The sequence below is a fragment of the Gouania willdenowi genome, chromosome 4 (assembly GCF_900634775.1).
Source record: "Gouania willdenowi chromosome 4, fGouWil2.1, whole genome shotgun sequence".
Classification (NCBI taxonomy): Eukaryota; Metazoa; Chordata; class Actinopteri; order Blenniiformes; family Gobiesocidae; genus Gouania; species Gouania willdenowi.
This window is the reverse complement of record NC_041047.1, coordinates 27688313-27708091: the sequence shown is the minus strand read 5'-3', so window position 1 is coordinate 27708091 and position 19779 is coordinate 27688313. Positions and strand designations below refer to the sequence as shown.

The 19779-nt window shown below is 35.6% G+C and overlaps 2 protein-coding genes across 2 annotated transcripts; one reads left to right on the top strand and one right to left on the bottom strand.

Moving 5' to 3' along the window:
- The first annotated feature begins 169 nt into the window (after positions 1 to 169).
- Positions 170 to 6742, top strand: micos13 (mitochondrial contact site and cristae organizing system subunit 13). Its single transcript, XM_028444461.1, has 4 exons — positions 170 to 321; positions 2577 to 2733; positions 5601 to 5658; positions 6425 to 6742. Exons 1-4 carry the CDS (start codon positions 293 to 295, stop codon positions 6520 to 6522), a joined length of 342 nt encoding a protein of 113 aa, XP_028300262.1. The 5' UTR covers positions 170 to 292; the 3' UTR covers positions 6523 to 6742.
- A 1927-nt stretch (positions 6743 to 8669) lies between these two features.
- Positions 8670 to 19405, bottom strand: LOC114462428 (spindlin-Z-like). The gene is made up of 5 exons (XM_028445250.1): positions 19249 to 19405; positions 17392 to 17423; positions 15547 to 15794; positions 14577 to 14810; positions 8670 to 12323 (listed from the first exon to the last, which is right to left on the bottom strand). Exons 2-5 carry the CDS (start codon positions 17409 to 17411, stop codon positions 12118 to 12120), a joined length of 708 nt encoding a protein of 235 aa, XP_028301051.1. The 5' UTR covers positions 17412 to 17423; positions 19249 to 19405; the 3' UTR covers positions 8670 to 12117.
- Positions 19406 to 19779: the final 374 nt, after the last annotated feature.

Sequence of the window (19779 nt, the reverse complement as noted above, 5' to 3'; positions counted from 1 at the left end):
AGAGCAAAATTTAATTTATTTAATAGTCTCAACACTGAACAAAAACACTAAACTAAATACTTGGATATTTAGGAGAAACTTGCGCCTTTTTAAAAGTTATTTGTAGCGGGATTTTGACATCTTTATTTGGCAACAAGCATCTTGCCTGGCTTTGAATGAACTTTATTGACAAGTTTGCGTTCAGTCAGCGCTAGCGCTTGTCCTTCAGGGAAGCTAAGCTGTTAGCCTTCGCCCGGTTGTGTTGTTGAATGTCCAATAACAGCCTGTAAGGGGAATTAAAATACTGTCGACCATGGCAGCAAGGATTCTACCCATAGTGAAGTTAGTAACTATTATTTATATATTTATTTTTTAATCAAACCTCCTACTTTATTAATAGTTGTAAAATTGCTAAATGCTACATTAGCCGACTAGTTGTCATGCCTGCACACCAAATTCACTTACATATTCCTTGTTTATTGGGTGATATTGAATTTTCCAGCACACTGAGATTGTTTGTTGTGATTTTATTTGGTTATGTCTGTTAAATATGTGATGTAGTTTGTTAGCATTGTTTGCTGACGTGCAGGCTGTTGCTACTACACTAGCAGTGGGGTAGCAATTGTATTTCCGAGGGTATAAATATGCATATAAACACATATTACTGGTGCATTAAGCCATATAAACCAAAAAATATAGAAATGGAACATTTTACTGCTGCAAATGTATGACATATTACTGGTATTATGTGAATAGGACACGTGGTTTGATAATAAAAAGTGTCTATTTGTACAGTTGCCGAACGGACAACCAAGGGTGCTATTGGTACGGTTACCGAAGTACAAGTATGTAGCGTTTTGTGGTTAGGGTATAATCCAATATTGCAACAATTTTTAGGGTTAGGGTAAGGTTTAGTCTTAGTCACGTGACCTAAACTGGCTCTGCGTACGGATAGAATTTTGGTTTATTGATACGGCATATTTTTTGGTTTTTTTGGGTTAGTGCTGGGCGATTTTGCCTTTAAAAAAAAAATCTCTGATTTAAAAAAAAATAATAATAATTTGAGTTTCGATCCGATTTTTTATTTTATTTTTTTTTATGCACTTAATGACTGCAGACATGACAGATATATTGTCAAAATAACAGAACTAAATGAGGCTCTGTCAATCAACAATGTCAAGTTTTAACCCAGGTTTAAGTGAAAGTGCAACAGCAACTTCACAGTAGTTTCAATTTTCTGATTAAGAAATCAGATAACGCCATATTTTATAACATATAACATTACAATTTAAAAAAAAAAAAAAAACTCTTCCCTTAGCATGTCAGCATAGTGCAGGGGTCTGCAACCTTTACTCTCAAAGGAGCCATTTTGCTTCCTCTCACCTGGATTAAAGTCCTCCTGGAGCCAAAAATTATCTTCTCAAAGAAGACAATACAGTGTATTAAATTGTACTATTCTATACAGATAAAAAAAAAAAAAAGAATAAGTTAATGTATTTGAAGGGCTACAAAAAATAACTTGAATTTGATAACACATGATCAAGTTGTTCAACACATGCTAATTGCTCATTTCTTGCTACATATCAAGCAGCATATTTAGCCGGCATGTTGGCAGTTAAATAAATCTGTAACCACACAAATAAAATCTCTATTTTCTTCCAGAATAGTCTTTTTGTTGATTTAGTTATCTGACCACGGATTTAAAACTTAAGGTTAACCACAGGTGTAAGGAAAGTTGATGGTCTGTAGAGAGGTTGCAAAAGGTGAAGTAGGAAGGTGGCCGACTTATTGCACAACGTGATTTATTTTAGGTTAACAAATCGGTTTATCATAATGTATTTGAAGTTAAAGTCATTATTCATCAATACACTCTGTAAGAAATAACAATTAATCATTTATTTATTCTCATAAAGATATAGGGAGCCATTGCAAAAGAGTCAAAGAGCCACATGAGGCTCCAGAGCCGCAGGTTGCAGACCCCTGGCATAGTGTGAATAAAAAAATGAAACATGCCTGTGGAACACATATAGCCTGCTCAAAGGGTAACATCGCGCTACAGTAACCTACAAAGACAGAACAAGAAAAAGTCCAAAAAAACTGTGGCGGGAAATAAAATAAATTAAAAAAGATAATAATAAACTTGAATTTGCAAAATAAAAATCATTTTTATCTACAAATTCGATTAATCGATTCCATCGATTTTTTATTTTTTTTTGCCTAGCCCTAATATGGGTTAATATACCAGTAACATGTGATTGCACGCATATGTATACCCTCAGAAATCACTCGGAAATACCTCGGAATTCCGGGTTTTACTCAGACCCTAGGGATCCTTGTAAAAACAAGCCAGCAACTTATTCAATGAAGATATGTTCTGGTTTTAACCCAAATAGTACAGCTTTTTGCACAAGTGACATAAGTAAGACTTTTATTATTATGAAACCTCACCATTCAAACCTAAAATAAAGGTGATCAGAATATGGTAATAATAATCCCCTGTGTTGTTAGAAGTGTAAATATATGGCACTCACTGAGTTGTATCAACAAATAACTTTTAAACTAATGTAGATGGACGTCCTCTGCTCGTTTGTTTGCAGGCTGACCACCAAGCTGACCATCGCAGGAGGAGCCCTTTATGTAGCCTATGACTCGGGTCTGTTAGGAAGCAGTGATCAGGGCTCTGAGGCCCTAAAGAAGGCTAAAGCTGCCCTACCACCCGCCATAGAGGAGTGGATGAAGTACTTTGGTTTGGAGGTAGCAGTCATATGAATGGTTTTAAAATAATTCATTTAAACATAGTGTCTGTGCAGCAGAAAACTAATAAGTTGTTGTGGTTTGTCTAAAGGAAATTCATGTTTTTTAATTCCTTAATGCAGGGGTCTCACACTCATTTTAGTTCAGGGGCCAAATACAAACCAGTTTGATCTCAAGTGGGCCACAGATTTTAGGCAGGAACAATTTCATCATTAATATACCGTAGTTTGCACTTTCAGGTAGAGCTGGGAAATATATCGACATTCAAGACATATCGAGTTTTCTATTTTAGCGATATAGAAAAAAAAAAAACATGTACATACATATTTTTTACTTGTTTTGATTTTTACAATCACACAGTACAAATCACATCATACAAGTGTTTAATATTATTTATAGAGTACAATCAAACAGTGTCCTTTACAATTTTCCATATTTCTGAGATATATATTCTATAGCTTATTTTGTATTAAAATACTCGTTGTTACTCCTCAGAACATGAAAAGCTCAGTTAGATGGATTACTGACCCAGACCTTCCCCTAAACATCCACACTACAGAACTCACTCACAGGTGCTGTCCCTTATAGGAAAAAGTGGGACATATTGTTCTACTGTTTTTTAATAAATGTGCCTGTGTGGCATTTTTCATCAATTTAACTCATAATTTTCTTTCTGGTTGGACTTTATTGAGTTAAAAATATCGAGGTTTATATCGTATATTACCATTCTGAGAAAAAACATTGAGATCTGAGTTTTGGTCCATATCGCCCAGCCCTACTTCCAGGTATAAATTACATATAAAGTATATGAGAGACTGACAATATCCAAGCATTTAGTGACCTTAAACTTACATTTTATTAACAATTGTTATTTAATTTAGTAGAATTATTTGAGAAAATGTGCAGGATTTTGAAAAAAAAATTGTTTTTTTGTATCCATGTGTATTTGGTGGGGCTGAGATATTTACAACTTAATTATTTTATAAATTACACAATGATACATGTTTTTTTTCTTTAATTTTTACTTTCTTCTGCGGGTCGAATTAGATGCTCTAAAGAGCCGGATTTGGCCCATGTGCCTTAATGAATTCAATCTTTGTTTTTCAAGATATTTTTACTTTAGCCACTGTTCATTTTAAATGCAAATTTGTTTGACCAAAAGTCCCCATTTTTCTCAAAGTCTTGAATCTAATAATATTTTATATTTTTACTCACCCACAATTGCTTCAAAAATACTTTAAATAACCATTATTATTGTCACCCAGGTAATAGATCCTCCACAGTTCCAACTCTAATTTTCCACCTAAAGATCATTCATCAATGGATCTTTTATCATCATTTCCTGCAATTTCATGCCTAAAAATAAAGCAGTTGATTGTACAAAATCAGGCCAAATTTCTTCAGTGTTGAGAAAACGGTCAACTTAGCGGTAGTCAGTTTAGATTGATCTTTTCTTGCCTTTAGTTGTAGTTCAGTTTTTGTTTATTTAAAAAATGCTTAAACTATTACAAAACTTATTACATTGAGTTAACCAAATATTACTATTTGTTACAAAGTAGAAGCATGTAGGACAAGACCTTGTTTAAAAAGTATATAAACTCAAACACTTTAAAATCATTATTCACTGAACAAAAAAAAAAAAGCCAATACATTTACATTTATTGTGGAATTTAACAACTGTGGCTTCTTATTAACTTTTTGCCCAGATGCATAAAACCCCAGGATGAACCATAGGAATCCGTGTACCCTTCATTCTTTGGTTATTTCCTTTCAAAACCAAATAGAAAAAACGGATTGTTTCTTTGGTTTTATTCATTTAAAACCAGAAACAGGAAAACTGAAAAACAAATATCTAAACAAGCAACGTTTTTCTGTTTTTAAATAAAATCTGGTTCTGTTTGTGTGATATTTGGATGTTTACGGGGAAACAAGGAAGAGAGCTTCCTGTTTTAAACTCACCACACAGAACGACAGACAGACTTTTATTCTGCTGCGTTTGATAAAAAATGATCTTATATCATGTTGTCCACCTCACACTGATGGCAGAGGTGTAATTTGTGAGTTGATGACGTTTTGTTAAAGAGTTATTGATACTGAAAGTCTGAATCTGTGAATATCTTCCAACTTTACTGAACAGTGTTACGGTCCAAATAGTATCCAGATAAACTGGTGACTGGGTGGACTTTTGCTCCCGGTCCGGACATAAAAAGAAGCAATGCATAAGTCACATTACTGGTGAATTGAAACGTTATTAATACAATTTTTAATTATAATTTTTCCGCAAAAGTGACAAATGGTAGAAGTTCATCTAATATCTATTGTTCCTCACACCAGCCTCACAGTCAATAGTCAGTTTTACAAGTTAAAACATCCACAGACTGAATGAAAACATGAGCAGGACCAGAAAACTGCTGAAATAAATCCTAAACAGTCCTATTGTGTGTGGAGACCTGGTCCAGGACCTGGGGAGGGAAACGAGGGGTAGCGGACTTCAGTTCTCGCTCTAATTTCCCTGTCACACAAACAGAACAAGTTTAAAAACAAAAAACAGAAACACGCTGCTCATCTAAAATAATCACACCTTTTATTTTTTTACTTTGATTTGGTTTTAAAACGGAATAACCAAAGAATGAAGGGTACATGGATTCCAAGGTTGCTAAATCCAGTGAAAATGCAATTATGTCCACTCATTGATGCAACACTGCACCATAACCCCTCCATCATTACTCTGACCTAACTAGCTGTTGACTATGACGGGAGAAGAGTCATGAGCTGAAAGCATTCACTGCATGATTTTAAGCTAATGGACAAAGCTGTGTATTATGTTAGTTGAACACATCCCATCGTGTTCTTTGTGTTTTTCCCAGGCTCAGCTTCCAACCATGCCTCAGGTGGAATTCTCTCCTCTTCAGTCATGGAATTCTGGTAAAAAACTATGTTCCACTTAGCTGAGGCCAGGGTTGGGGTAAATTATAATTGTAATCACAAAATTGATCATTAATTACAGTTATGATACGATTGTAATTTAAATAATCTGTTGCTGTTGTAATTGAGTTCAGATAACTGACTTTGTAATTGTCATGGAAATTCTACGTAAACCTGTGGAATTACGTTAGTTTTATAACTCACACATGTCGTTAACAATTATTAAAATATGTTTCATATTAAGTTTCCCCACTACCTGTCAGTTCTCTATGTAAAAACAATATATAAGACAAGTGTTATACTGACAGAAAAAAGGCTCAGACACCCACACCAAAAATATTAAAAGCAATATTTTCATTGATAAAATAGCCTAACAAGGTAAACAAGAGATGTGAAACAAATTAGATGATAGATCACTTTTTTAGTGCATTTTACAGCTGATTTAAGACATGGGTCAAAAAACCAAAGCATTATCATAAGAGATGGTAACACAAGAGGAAGACTACGTTTTATGGGCTTATTTAATACAGGCTCAGTAATTGTGATTAATTACTTTTAAACTTTAGGAATTGAGAACATAATTGTCTTTCAGGCGGAAATTAAATGTAATTGGAAAAATATGCCGGTCATCATAACTGAGTTGTAATTGAACATGGATTATTAAAGATGTAATTGACCCCAACCCTGGTTGAGGCATCAACTTTCAATATTTGGCAATTTAGTTATTATTGATAAACTCAAACAGCTGCTTTTTGTGTGATTACAGGCGTGCGATGGACCATTTCAACGCTTTCTGAGGCTCCAACAAAAGCCACCGACTACACAAATCAGGGACTGCAATACCTGAAAGATCTCACCAAGTGAAGCCGAGAACATAATGTTTGAATTTTGCACTTATATTAATTTAAAACATCTTCAATAAATCAGTCAATGAACGTTGTGAAGTTAAGCTACGAGGCGTGAGCTTGTTACGTGTACTATGTGTCTGGACGTAAGCGTGGCATCACCAGGAAAAGCTGGAAAGGGATCGTCTGTTGTATATATATCTATCTAGTTTATGAGAAATACATTCATCTTAACACATCCCCTGTGTTTATTTTCATTCATTTCAACATATTTTCTGCTGGCTGAACAAAGCAAAACTACCAACCAAACAAATGTGCAAAATTCTTTATTACTCATGACAGGATAATAAAGACAGCTTGTATATTATTCTACAACAATATGAGGTGAGCATTAGAGTGAAGAAAAACATGGTTATTGATTTCACAAAAACATTGTACAGCGTCAGGAGTTGTGATGTATAAGTACAGTTGCATTTTTTTTTTTTTTTTGGTACATTGTTGGAAATCATTTTCTTGCTCTTTAATTACCATCTTAACCTGGAACATTTGAAATAGTTTTCCAAAATACCCTTTTAATGCATTCTGATTAAAAAATGATTGAATTTTGATAATAATTGTAACTTAGGCAATGAAAAAATGAAAATTACTCACTTGTCAAGGGCCTAATGACCTGCAACAGATTTATTAGAGACCAGTCATAGATATTAGGACAGGCTTTGGCGTCATTCATATTTCTCTCATTTAATTCAGGTTAGAAGAATGACAAAAAAAATCTGCCCTCCAAAAAGGTCAATTGAGATTCTAATGTAAGCATAATTCAAGTTAAAATGTGGGTCACAGAAAAACCCTCCAGTGAATGTTGAAGACCTGGTGCAGCACTTAGTTTCAGTTATAACAATAAAGCTCTAGAAGTCACAGGCCTAAACGGCAATAGAAAATCAAATACCTTTAATATGCTTAGAACCAAAAATAAAATAATTTTGGAGATTAAGTTCTGCTATGAACAAAGCTCAAGCTAAAAGTAAAGCATGTTGGTGGTTTACTGATGCTTTGAGGCTGCTTTATATTTTGGTAACACTGGACCCCTGCAGCGAGGATTCACTCTTATCAGCAAATGCTAGAGGAAAGGTTCTTACCTTCTGTGATAATGTGACTGCTTGGATCAAATTAGACCATCCAAATTATTTGAAATATACCTCAAAGTGCATCATAGTTTAATTGAATTATGGTTCAATAACTCCACAGTGTAAATCTATGACTCTGAATTACTGCATTTCAGATCTGAAGAAGACTTTTAAATGTCTTCAAGCAAAACCTGAAGTGAGCTACAAGAATCAGGATTTAGCTTCAGAAAACATCTGGAGAGATACATGTCATAGTGAAGATAATTCCAAGAGAAACATTGTAGAGCAGTGGTTCTCAACCTGTTCAGGCCGTGACCCCCAAAATAAAGGTGCCGGAGACCGGGAACCCCCACAGTACCTGAAGGTGGTTGAACACAGACATGAACATTGAAGAACAGTCATGTGGACACAGGACCTTCTATAAGGGGGGATAAAGGGGAGAGATTTTTGGGGCCAATTCATAAAGTCAGTAAAATGATGGTCCATTGTTCTATGAATCTGTGATAACCACATTTATTTATTTATCTGAATAATATCCACTGTTATCCAATAAGTGTATTATTATTAGTGCCATAGTATACAGTCATCTTAAAGATGTCAATTTAATTGGGTTAAAAGTGACCAAAATGGTGGAAAAGGTGGTTAAATCGGATTTAAAAACCACAGAAATTGGTTAAAAGCTGCTGATTAGTGGCCAAAAACTGACAAAAAAAGTAGTAAAAGTGTTAAAAGTGGCAGAAAAAAGTAGGAACAATTAGTTTAAACTGGCAAATAATGGGGATGACAAATTACGAATATGGTTAAATTGGCAAAAATAAGCATGAAATATGGTGCAAAGAGGTTAAAGTTGACAATAATGGGTCAACATATGTGACATGGTTGAGAAAAGTGGTGGAAAGGGTTTATAAGTGCTGAAAATATCTTGAAAGTGGAAAAAATGTGCAGAAAAAGCATTGACATTTGATGGAGAAGTGGCAGAAATGGGAGTTCTGTCGCAAAAATGCATTAAAAAGAGCAAAAATATGGCAAGAAAAAGTGACAAAAATAGGTTTAAATATGGCAAGTTTGGTGGAGTTGCAGAAAAAGGGTTTCTTAGTTTCTTGAAGGCATATGACGACCCCCCTCCCAGTGTCTCCCGACCCCAAAGTTGAGAACCCCTGTTGTAGAAAACGTAGAAATACTAAGCAAACCAGAATATGACAGATCTGGAAACTGCTGCTGATAAAAAAAATGGGGCTTAATTGAGGCAGAGCCTGGCTATCGAGTAACTAAGGTGCTTTTTAAGGGGTTAAATAAATTAAGTGACAAGACTGCACAATATGCCAGTAAACCTGTAGAAAGCCTTTAAAGCGAGTCTGATTTTCTTAAAATTGGAAGTTGTATCATGAATTTAAGGAGCTTGAGTAAAACTTTGAACCGAGCACTTCAAAAGTTGTTCATGCGAGTATGTAAAGGCGACTAACATCTACGTGGATGAAAGTTTCTGCTTCCACACATTTTCCATCAGTTTGCAGACATAGCAGGTGGGGTTTATTCAGGTTTTGTATTCTCAACAGAATCCTCCTGGAGTGCTTGTGTAAATATTTCCATTTAAAGCTGCTTGGGCACATAAATCCCTTTTTAAACTACCTGTATGTCATCCAAAAATAATCCTCATCCGTTGCTGATGTTTTCATGGATTGAAAGTAGTTGACAAAACAATGGTGGATGTTGATATTGTGGCTTCCACGGAAACACCCAAAATCTAAGGGACCGCATTTCACTGGGAAAAAGAATGAAATAAAAACACTTCTTAAAGCAACACCGTGTAACTTTTGGCCACTTGGGGCGTTAGACCTGTAACTTTCACATCAAGCACCCCTCGTGGCCACAAACGCCGCAACAAACAGTAAGTCGGGCCAGCCTCCGTTGTCTTTTGATTGTGTATGCAGACAGTATTTGACCTGTTGGTTGAAGAGATCATCAACTCACTATTAAAGAAAAGTAAAGTAAGATTTATGTAAGTAGGAATCTGTCACTTGCGCGAAATGCCTGAAGGTGTGTTTACACCGAACGCGACTGAAGCGATTAGAATACATTCAAATCAATGTAAATGACGCAACCTCAAGTTATCTCCCCTCAAGCAACATGACTTGCGTGATTTGAGCGACGAGGTCAAGCGTGACCTCGTCGCTCAAAATTGAAAAATGTTAATTTTTAGGCGACTTCAAGCGACAAATCTCTCGCGTCCTTCACTGCAGCGGAGGGCTGTACTACACTTCCTCAATTTATCGGGGCAAAATTAAAGCAGTTAACTTCTTGAATAAGCCTACATTCTGAGTGAACTCATCCTTTAGTAACTCCGTAAGTTGATCATTTAAACCATAAAAGCGGAGCTGTTTATGTTAAGTGCTGTAAACACACGGTCGGAGAAGAAGGAAAAGAAGTGATCAGACCTCTCTCTCTCCTCTGTCACTGCTTCTGCGCACGCACACACAGGCGCACACCCACACACACACCTGGTCATCGCCTGGTCAGTGGAGCGATAAAGTGATGGAGCGACCAAAAAGCACCACTTAGTGAAAAATAGTAGCAAAAGCCTTAGCTCCATGAGTATATCAGAGCCTGTGGTCACGTGACTGTCGTAAAGTGAAACGTTGTCCAGGTCACATGACCTGGCCAACGACGGTCCGTCTCTCCAAACTTACATGGGCAGTATTTCAAGAGGGAAGCAACGCTAGGAGCATTGATGCTGTCAAGCTCTGTATACTGGCCTGAGGAATCATTTAAAATAACTCATATGGGTCACCTCTTTAGGTCAAAAAGTTCACGATGTGGCTTTAAAGAAACTTTTCCACTTTCGGCACAGTCTTTGCATTCTTCTACGGGACTTCGAATCCCACAATGCAATGTGCGAAACTTTTCTGAAGTTCAAGCCACGTTATTTCTACCTTCTCTATTTGAGGATTTATGAGAACAACTTTTGGATGACATACAGGTGCATGTTTAAAAATGTGATTTATATGGTTGTATATTGAGGGAAAAAAATCAATTCACTTCAGGGGCTCACTAAACCTATTAAGGTTAAAGAATTTTAAGTGCTGTTATGGTTAAAAAGTCAGTGGAAATGCTTCCTGGTACTGTTTAAATGAAGCATGCAGGCAGTTATGACACCAAAAAGCGAAAAAAAAAAAACCCTTTATATTACGTTTTTGTAATATAAGTAAGTTTGGACTTATCGAGGAAAAAAAGTTTGCATGATGAAAAACAGTAAATGGCAAAGGAAAAGCTAAACACTTATCTTTACATCGATGTGGTTGAAGACACATCATCAAATGATATGATTATTTTTGCTGATAATCGTGGTAAAGCTGTGATGAAATACATGTTTTAAGCATATTTACACAACTACTGCATCATCAAACTCCCAACACTCATTTAAAGTGTTTAGATGTCTCCCTTTTTATCAAGTAGCTGTCATTTCTACTTTAAGCTGATGATGAAGTTTCTACGAGTTAATAGAAAAACTGTAGTGACAACAGGCAACATTACAAGAAGTTTACACAGAATAAATACTGCCATTCATTTGTTTTGGCTTCACTTGTTTTTCAATCATGCGTGTCAGTAAAAGCATGGTTTTTTTTTTCTTCATTTTCTTATATTTGCTTTTAAGGGAAATCTATTAAACATCAATATGTAAACTATATACATTAAAGTGCTTCCAACAATATCAACCGCTACACAACCAATGAGTATGAGAGTAATATTTGAACATCCTTTACATTAAAGGAAATAAAGCGCATCACTGATACTATAGATCGTGAGACTTTCCTTAAGCAATCAGTGTTGCCACTTTAAATTAAAAGCTAAAAGGCAATTGTTATGAGCAATTTTGACCAGCCAGAAGGCACTTTATCATTTTCTATTTTAACGTGGAGTTTTGAAATGGGATCACAACACCTCCGATTACACTTTCAGGGTTAAAATTGGTTTCATTTTTTCTTTTTTTTGGGTTGTGCATGAAGACTTTCAATATGGTCAATGAAAAAAAAAGCATAAAGCTAAACACAGTGCTAAAGTGCAGGAGTACGATAGCTTAGCAAACAAAGAGGGTCATATGTAGATGATATTAAAATGGCTGCTTCGTCCACTGTCATTGGTAAGCATCCATTTGCAACATCCTAGCATGTTTATTAGCGAAGCGCTGTCAATCACTGCGCTTTAAAAGCTTTGCTTTGGATTGATGATAAAAACTATACAAATCTGAGCAGTCTGCCTGTGCAATCATAATGTGAGCGGCAACATCAAAACAAGAAGATATTCTCTCTGACAGAGACAAACCCAGTAGAGCTACAGTGGCGCTGAGCGCACAAAGGAAATTGCACCGACTTTGAACCACAAAGCACATCAGCTATTTAACCCCATAACTGCTTCGCAGAACCAACTGAAACGGGTCGAACAAAAAGCATGTGGAAGGAGATTGGGTGGCGAGATCCAAGTGTCCCCTAACCTTAGGTGGTTTTGACGAGATCGTAGACGTGGATATGAAAGTCATCATCGTATTTGATGTAGTACACTGAGGGCTTGGCAGGGACCTGGTAGATGACCAGGCCTGTCCTCTTCACACCTTTGTCTGTAACATACTCCACCTGTTTCCCCACCAGACTCTCAGTTTCTTCTCCTGGTTTCCTGTCGGCGGGCAACAGGTGCTTGTTTTCTGAGGGGAGGAGCAAAAGTGCTGAGCAAACACTTATAAAAGTCAAGAAGATGTCTTATATACTGGAGCTCAAGGTTAATGCTGCATCTGTATGGAGGTAGATTTGTGTCTTTAATAAAAATCACTTCAATCCAAAAAAACCTGAATCTCCATTTATATAGCATTCTAACACTTTTTTTCTTTGATTGAACTTTTTTTTGGATTGAATTCTTTTTTTTTTGATTGAAATGTTTTATTTTTTGATTGATAATAAAGACACAAATGTACTACCCATACTATGGTCTAAATACAGAAAATATTACTTCAATAAAAAAAAAAACCTTTTTAATTAAAAAAAAACAAAACATTTTTAATCAAAGAGAAAAAGTTCTAAAAATGCAATTATTTGGGTCTCAAATATATATATATATATATATATATATATATTTTTTTTGCATTTGGACACTTTTTTCTATGATTAAAAATATAAATTTTTCATTGAAAAGGTTTTTTTCCTAATTGAAGTAATTTGATTGAATAATATAGTCACAAATCTACCTCCATAAGTCTGAATAGTCCCTCCTATTTCCTTTGCTATCCATGTTTCCTTAACCCCCGTGGATGGGGTCACAGGGTTAATGAAAGGTGTTAGGAGACTCCCTAAAGGAGTTAGGGAAAGGCCATCACCTTGTTTAGACAATCAGACACACTTCCACTAGGAAGGCGACGGCGGTGAAGGTTCGTGACGTCTGCCGTGGTGAAAAAACAAATTTCCAAAAATGGACGACTAAGCACATTTATAACACTTTCTCCTGTGCCTTTAACTACTGATATAATCTCAAATATCACAAGGTTTGAATGTAAATCAAAGGTAAAGAGGCTACCAAACTACGTGGAACAAAAGTGAAACTAAAAGAACGTCACATTGAGAATGTTGCATTTATGCAAGATATAGGCCTACATAATGTTGTAGACATACAAATGTACAACCGCACAAAACTTTCCTAGGTGAATTAAATATGTTGAATAAAACATAATGTGGCTAAAAATGTCACAAGCTGGGTTTCCATTACCCTTGGAAATGCACAAAATCTAAATAGTGCAATAAAAACTGGTAATGGAAACACCTGAATTAAAAAAAAATAAACACTCAAATATCACTAAAAAGTTTTGACGCTTTCATTAGGGAGGTATTGCAGATGTTTCAATATTGAAATGTATCAAAAGCGCTATGAAAGCACTTTTTCCGCAAATACACGTCACAGGATGTGAGGTACCTGGTCACATGACCACTTTCGCAAAAATCTGTAATGGAAACCCAGCTTCTGATTTCTTTTTCTTGAACGACAGAGTGCTCTGTTTTCATTCATCGTGAGTTTCCATGAACACTCTGATGAGAGGGTCCCTTTAAACGTTGTCGCCGCAAGGCATTGTGGGGCAGCATTATCTGGTCTCCTTTGGTAAAAGATCAGTGTTTCCTAGGCTAAAGGAGGTTATAAAGGAAGCAATGAGCCTCCTTTCCTTAGCTTTTAGAGAATTGGAACGCTCCTTATCATGGCCACCACTTAAACACTACTGAGGGATAAGAAAAAGTGGATAGGAAAAGAGATAGGAGGGACTATTCAGACACATCCTAAGTGTCCTAAAATCCTGTATAAATGTTCTGCATGCCTACATAATACAGTTCCAGTTCCAAAATGCAGAAATACAGATTTTTAATGCCATCAGTAAAGCTCCACCACACATATCCAGGTGTCTGTCGGCAAAAGTGAAGTTATTTTATGGAATCGTAAATGTGTTAGAAATGATCAGAGTTCAACTACAGCTGGGCACATCTACAAATCACTTCCTCATTGACTCGTGCTTTCATTACAGTGACTTATCACTAATCATCATATCATGTTATTGTTTTATTGCTGCTGGCGTGGAAACATAAGTGAGAAACTGTAATGGGAGATCTTGCCAGAGCTCTGGAGAGCACCTTAGCTTGATGCTAAATGTTTGAAGATCTACACAAGTGAGTGAGTGGCATTGACAAACTATAGAAAAGTCTGCAGATGACGGCGTTGTGCTGTCTACGGTTGTGGAAACCAAACTTCTGCATGGCTTTAACCAAATTATGTCTGATGATGAATCTTATGTGCATTGTAAATACCATGACTGCTGGTGTTATCACATGTTAAACCACGTCCAAAGCCAAAGCTCCATAAAGCCCGAAGTCAAGATTATCCACAGACATTCTATACAAAAGGCTTTGCTTCACATCATTATTACCTGCTTCAGGCAGAATCCTGAGGTCTCCGTCAGCGTAGTCATCCCACAACTGGTACATGTAAAGAACTGGGTCCTTTTCATAAGTAATATAATACCAGTTGGTCATGATGGGCGCTCTGGAGAGCACCATGCCTCTCCACTCGTTCTTCTCCCCGTCCTCCTTCTCAAACAGATGCTCCACAGCTTTGCCCACCAGCTCCTCGGCCCCCGCAGGTATGTTGAGCTTGTTGTTCACTGTGGAGACACAAAAGCAGGGTTGGGGTCAATTGCATCTTCAATTATCTATGTTCAATAACAACTCAATTGTGACTACGGCATTTTTCTAATTATTACATTCTCAATTACTAAAGTTCAATTACAATTAATAAGCCTGAAATAAATAACCCTATAAAACTTAACCTTCGTCTTGTGTTAGCATCTCTTATGAGAATGGGTCAGTTTTGACTCATGTCTTAAATCAGCTGTAAAATACACTGAAAAACATCTAAGTGTTTTTCATCTCTTGGTTACCTTGTTAGGCTTCTTAATCGATGAAAATATTGGTATTAATATTTTTGGTGTTGGCATCTGAGCCTTTTTTCTGTCTCGATTTCACTTTATTTATTTTTTCAAATAGTAAAACGATCCTTAAGAGAACTCACAGGTAAATCTGATATGAAACACATTTTAATAATTAACTAAGTATGTATAAACCATAGAACCGTAACATGGTTCCACATGTTTGTGTTTAATTCAATTGGAATTGACAGTTTTTAGAGAATTTTCACGCAAATTACAATTACTAAGTCAATTATCAGAACTCAATTACATAAACAACAGATATGTTCACTTACAATGACAATTATAATTACGTCACAATTGTAATTAAGTATCAATTACACAATTACAATTATAATTGACCCCAACCCTGCACAGAAGTACAATGTCCATGAGATAACAGCCCCACTGGATGAAGTTAGCACCCACTCACCAACTTTTTCTGACAGGACTTGCAGGTTGGACACCCTCTCGTCTTTGAACAGCTCGATGCCGTAAACGCAGTCGAAGCCGTCGTACTTCACCATGAAGAGTGAAGAATTTACATTTAATCTGTCAAGGACCGTTCCTTTCCATTTGCTCTGCTTCCCCTTCTCACGCCAGTTATGCTGGATGCGCACTCCCAGAATGCAGTTGGGGTCCGGGGTAAGCGAGTCATTCAGTTCCCCGCTGCTTCGTTTCCTAATAAATCCAGTAAACAGAAGCATGTGACTAAGAGCATATGTATCTATGTCAGAATCAAAATCAGAAAACCTGTATTCCCCAAGTACAATTTAAAAACAATACAAGGAATTTAACTTGGTGGATGGTGCGAAAAACAAAGAAAACCGCAAAAACATCCAGAAACATAATAATAATAATAATAATAATAATAATAATAATAATAATAATAATAATAACAACAATGAGGCAAGACCTGTCTTCGCAAGGCAAATACGTATTTGGTAATTGAAAAAATTGGCAAAAATGACAACCTGTATCTGGATTTGTTGACAAGTTACATAATGCAGGAAAAACAGAAAACTGACCTTGACCTTAACTATGACCTTGAGTGAAGGTCACACATTAAAAGGAAATGTTGTTCAATGGTACCAGTTTGAGCACTGTATCTCAATTTGTGGCCAAGTTATAGGTAAAAAAGTATTTTTGTTTTAGTTTTTTTTTAACCTTGAGCAAATGTCAAGGTCACACATTGAAAGGAAATGTTGTTCAATGGTACTAGTCTGAGCACTGTATCTCAATTTGTGGCCAAGGTATAGGGAATTTTTTTATACAGGTAGGTCGTACAGCTTCGGTCTAATAAAAATAAAATACTCCAGTTGAGATGAGCTTTTCATAAATGTAAGCATCAAATTTGTACTATAAATATTCATAGAGATATGGAAAAGTTTGGTTTTTGACACTTGACCTTAACATTTTGGCCTCAGAAAAGGTTGACCAATCATCCATTGCCCCTATGAGATGACATATGTGTCATTAGTGCTGCATTAATAGCCTAGGAGGAGTTCTAAGAAAAAGGAGTTGCGGAAGAAAAATAATAAGAACTCCTACGATTACAATGTATTTTGCAATTTTCAATTGCCAAATACAATAATAATAAAGGATAAGGGATGGATATATACATACATATACAAGTACTGCAGGCAATATTGTCATTATGGAGGAGGTGATGGAGAAATATATATATGTGTGTGTGTGTGTGTGTACCAGTATACAGTATGTATGTATGCATTATATGTCATTTTTTTTTTTTTTTTGGTCCACAAAATGCAAATTCAATCCTCCAAATATGGGTTTAATATGTGATAACATTGTTACGGAAAAATTAAGAACTTTTCTAAATTTCTCTCAAATTATTATATATTAGAAATGCAGTGGAATTGTTCAGGCGCTTTGGCTTTTGTTTGTTAGTTTGTTTGTTTGTTTATTAGGGTCCCCATTAGCTTAAGAATAAGCTATAAGCTATTATTCCTGGGGTCCACAAATTACACGACAATACAATTTATACAATGAAAATAATAATCACATTACACCAACAAAACAGGCATTTTAACAACTACAATGCAAACAAAATCAACAACAACAGACATTAGTATTAGAATTAGTGTTTTTTTCATTAAAGTTTCTAAATAAATAATATCTCTTTCGGGATTTTTGTTAAAATCATAACTACTATGTTGTTTAATATAATTTTGTAATGAATTCCATCTTAAGCTACATTTAATTGGGGAATGCTGAAACAAGCAGAGAATGCATTAGATAACTTGAGTCCACATACCTGCCCCTTTTCTTGGACATGCCTTCAGGAGTCTGTTTAAAAGTAAGAAAATCTAATTATTACACGAGTTAACACAGGCGGGCTGACAGACAGACTTAAACAAAAGGCATCTCTCACTCTAAATAACAATAATCATAATATAAATATATGTTAAGCTTTCGTTCATTCAGGCAAATAAATGAAACCTTAACATTTATTTAAACAAAGAAGAAAAAATGACTTTGCTGGAATTGTAATATAAATATTAACATGAATATTATAAATGGTAGTGTTTGAATATGGATAAAACATTTCAAGGGATCTTCCATTGTTTTTAAAAATGTCTCATTTAATGGTCCAATTGTTCTGAAAAAAAGCATTAGGGCTGGGCAATTTTGCCTAAAAAAATAATATCCCAATACAACTTTTTCATTTCCGATATTGCAGCCTTGCGTATCGGCCGATACTTTTTATTTTCTTTAATAAAAAAATAAAAATGACTTATTTTGTAGTGTGGAATGTTAGAAAAGACTTGATCAAGTGATGTTACTCAAACAGAGAACAGTAGTCAGCAACAGTAGGTATGAGAAAAACTGACCCATTTATTATGTAACCAATAGGTTACTTACATTTTAACCTTAAACATAATATCTACAGTATTCTACAATTGAATAAAATAAAAATGAATTGAGGAAAAAAAAAATGCGATTGACTGATCTGAGGGTCACATTGTCAACATTCATGACCAACAGCATTGATAATAATTTGTGTAAAGAACATCGGGTTTTGTCTGTATTTTTGATATCTCTGTGTTTTTGGAGTTCTTTTGTAAATTCATCTCTCATTTTATGTTTTTTGTTGTCGTTTTGTATATTTCTATGTCGTTTATGTTTATTGTGGTTGTCTTTTAGGAATTTTGCATGTTTATTTTTTGTATTTTCATTGTCTTATGGTATATTTTTGCAGCCGTTTGGTGTATTATTGTTATTTTTTGTGTGTGTGTTTTGTTTTTTTGAGTCATTTTGAGTATTTCTTATATTTTGTTTGTTTTTGTAGTCTTTTTGTGCATTTTGGTATTCGTTTTATAAATTCCTTTGTTAGTTTAGTGTTTTTTTTAAGAGTAAGTTGAAGTGTTTTAGCTGTTTGTTTGTTTGTTTTTTAGGTCATTTTGGACATTTTTGTTGGGGGCCACACAAAAATCACACCAATTTTATTCAAGTAGTTCTATTCTAGTGTATGCAAACTCCAGGCATTTTCATTTATCTAGGTTTTAAACGTGTCCAAAAAAAAAAAAAAAAAACAGCAGAAAAACAAACTATAGTTCTCACACAACACACAGTTGTTTGTGTTATTAATAAATGTGTGTGTCAACAATAAACTCCTTTGTGGAGGAAACAGTGACACTGACTGACAACACTGGCAGCCAATGGGAACGAGCCTGTCTGAGGAACTTCCTGGTGTTTACTGAGACTATCCGGAGTTATGGAGGTCAATGTTTTTCACTCGACGTATGGACAGTTATGTTATTATTATTATTATTATAAAGTATTTATATCAAGTCTGGCCTCGGCTAGGCAGAATAAAGTCTGTGAATGTGGCAGGAACAGCTCGTGCATCTACGACACTCAGCCATTTCTCCGTAACATCACGGTGTAACATTAGCTGGTTATATTTCACTTTAAACAGCTTGAGACGTGCATTTAAACCACAAAGAAAAGCAAAGCTGAACCAGTGCTGCTGTAAAAGCAACACAGCCACAGCTCTCCAGGCTAACAGGGACTCGGCTCTACCTCAATGCAGCAGCAGTGCCTGTAGCTGAGAAGCTAACACCGCTAACAAACGAACATCTGGCCACGAACAGCATGTATCCATTATTACCTTTACGCAGATATCATATCAGTGATAGTTCAGTCCCTCAGACAGAGAAAGGCTGCCACACACCAACACCCGCTATGGAAATATCACCAAAACCCGTGGAAAATGGGAGAACGGCTACAGGAGACTTCATATCCCAGGATGCCCCCGGTTCGCATGAACCAAATTGCAAACTTGAACAGGTACGCAATGACTGATGGGACTTGTAGTTGGAAAAAAGGAAACGACAGCAATTTTTGACAGCTCACCTATCACGTGATTTACACCAGTATACGTCATACCAGAGCAGCAAAATATTTGTTTACTGAACTAAAGATCGTTTATTATTATGGTCATTTTAGCTGTAACTAAAAAGAGTATTTCAGAGATTTTTGTCGTTTGTAAACAGTATTTCATAAGTATATAATTACTGTATTGGGAGCTACAAATTATCCTTTCTGGATGCAGGTAGTCGTGAAATCTTTTTAAGAGAAAAAAACGAATTATGCCCAATTATACACTAATGATGAGGTAATTGATTCTTAAATTAGAGCA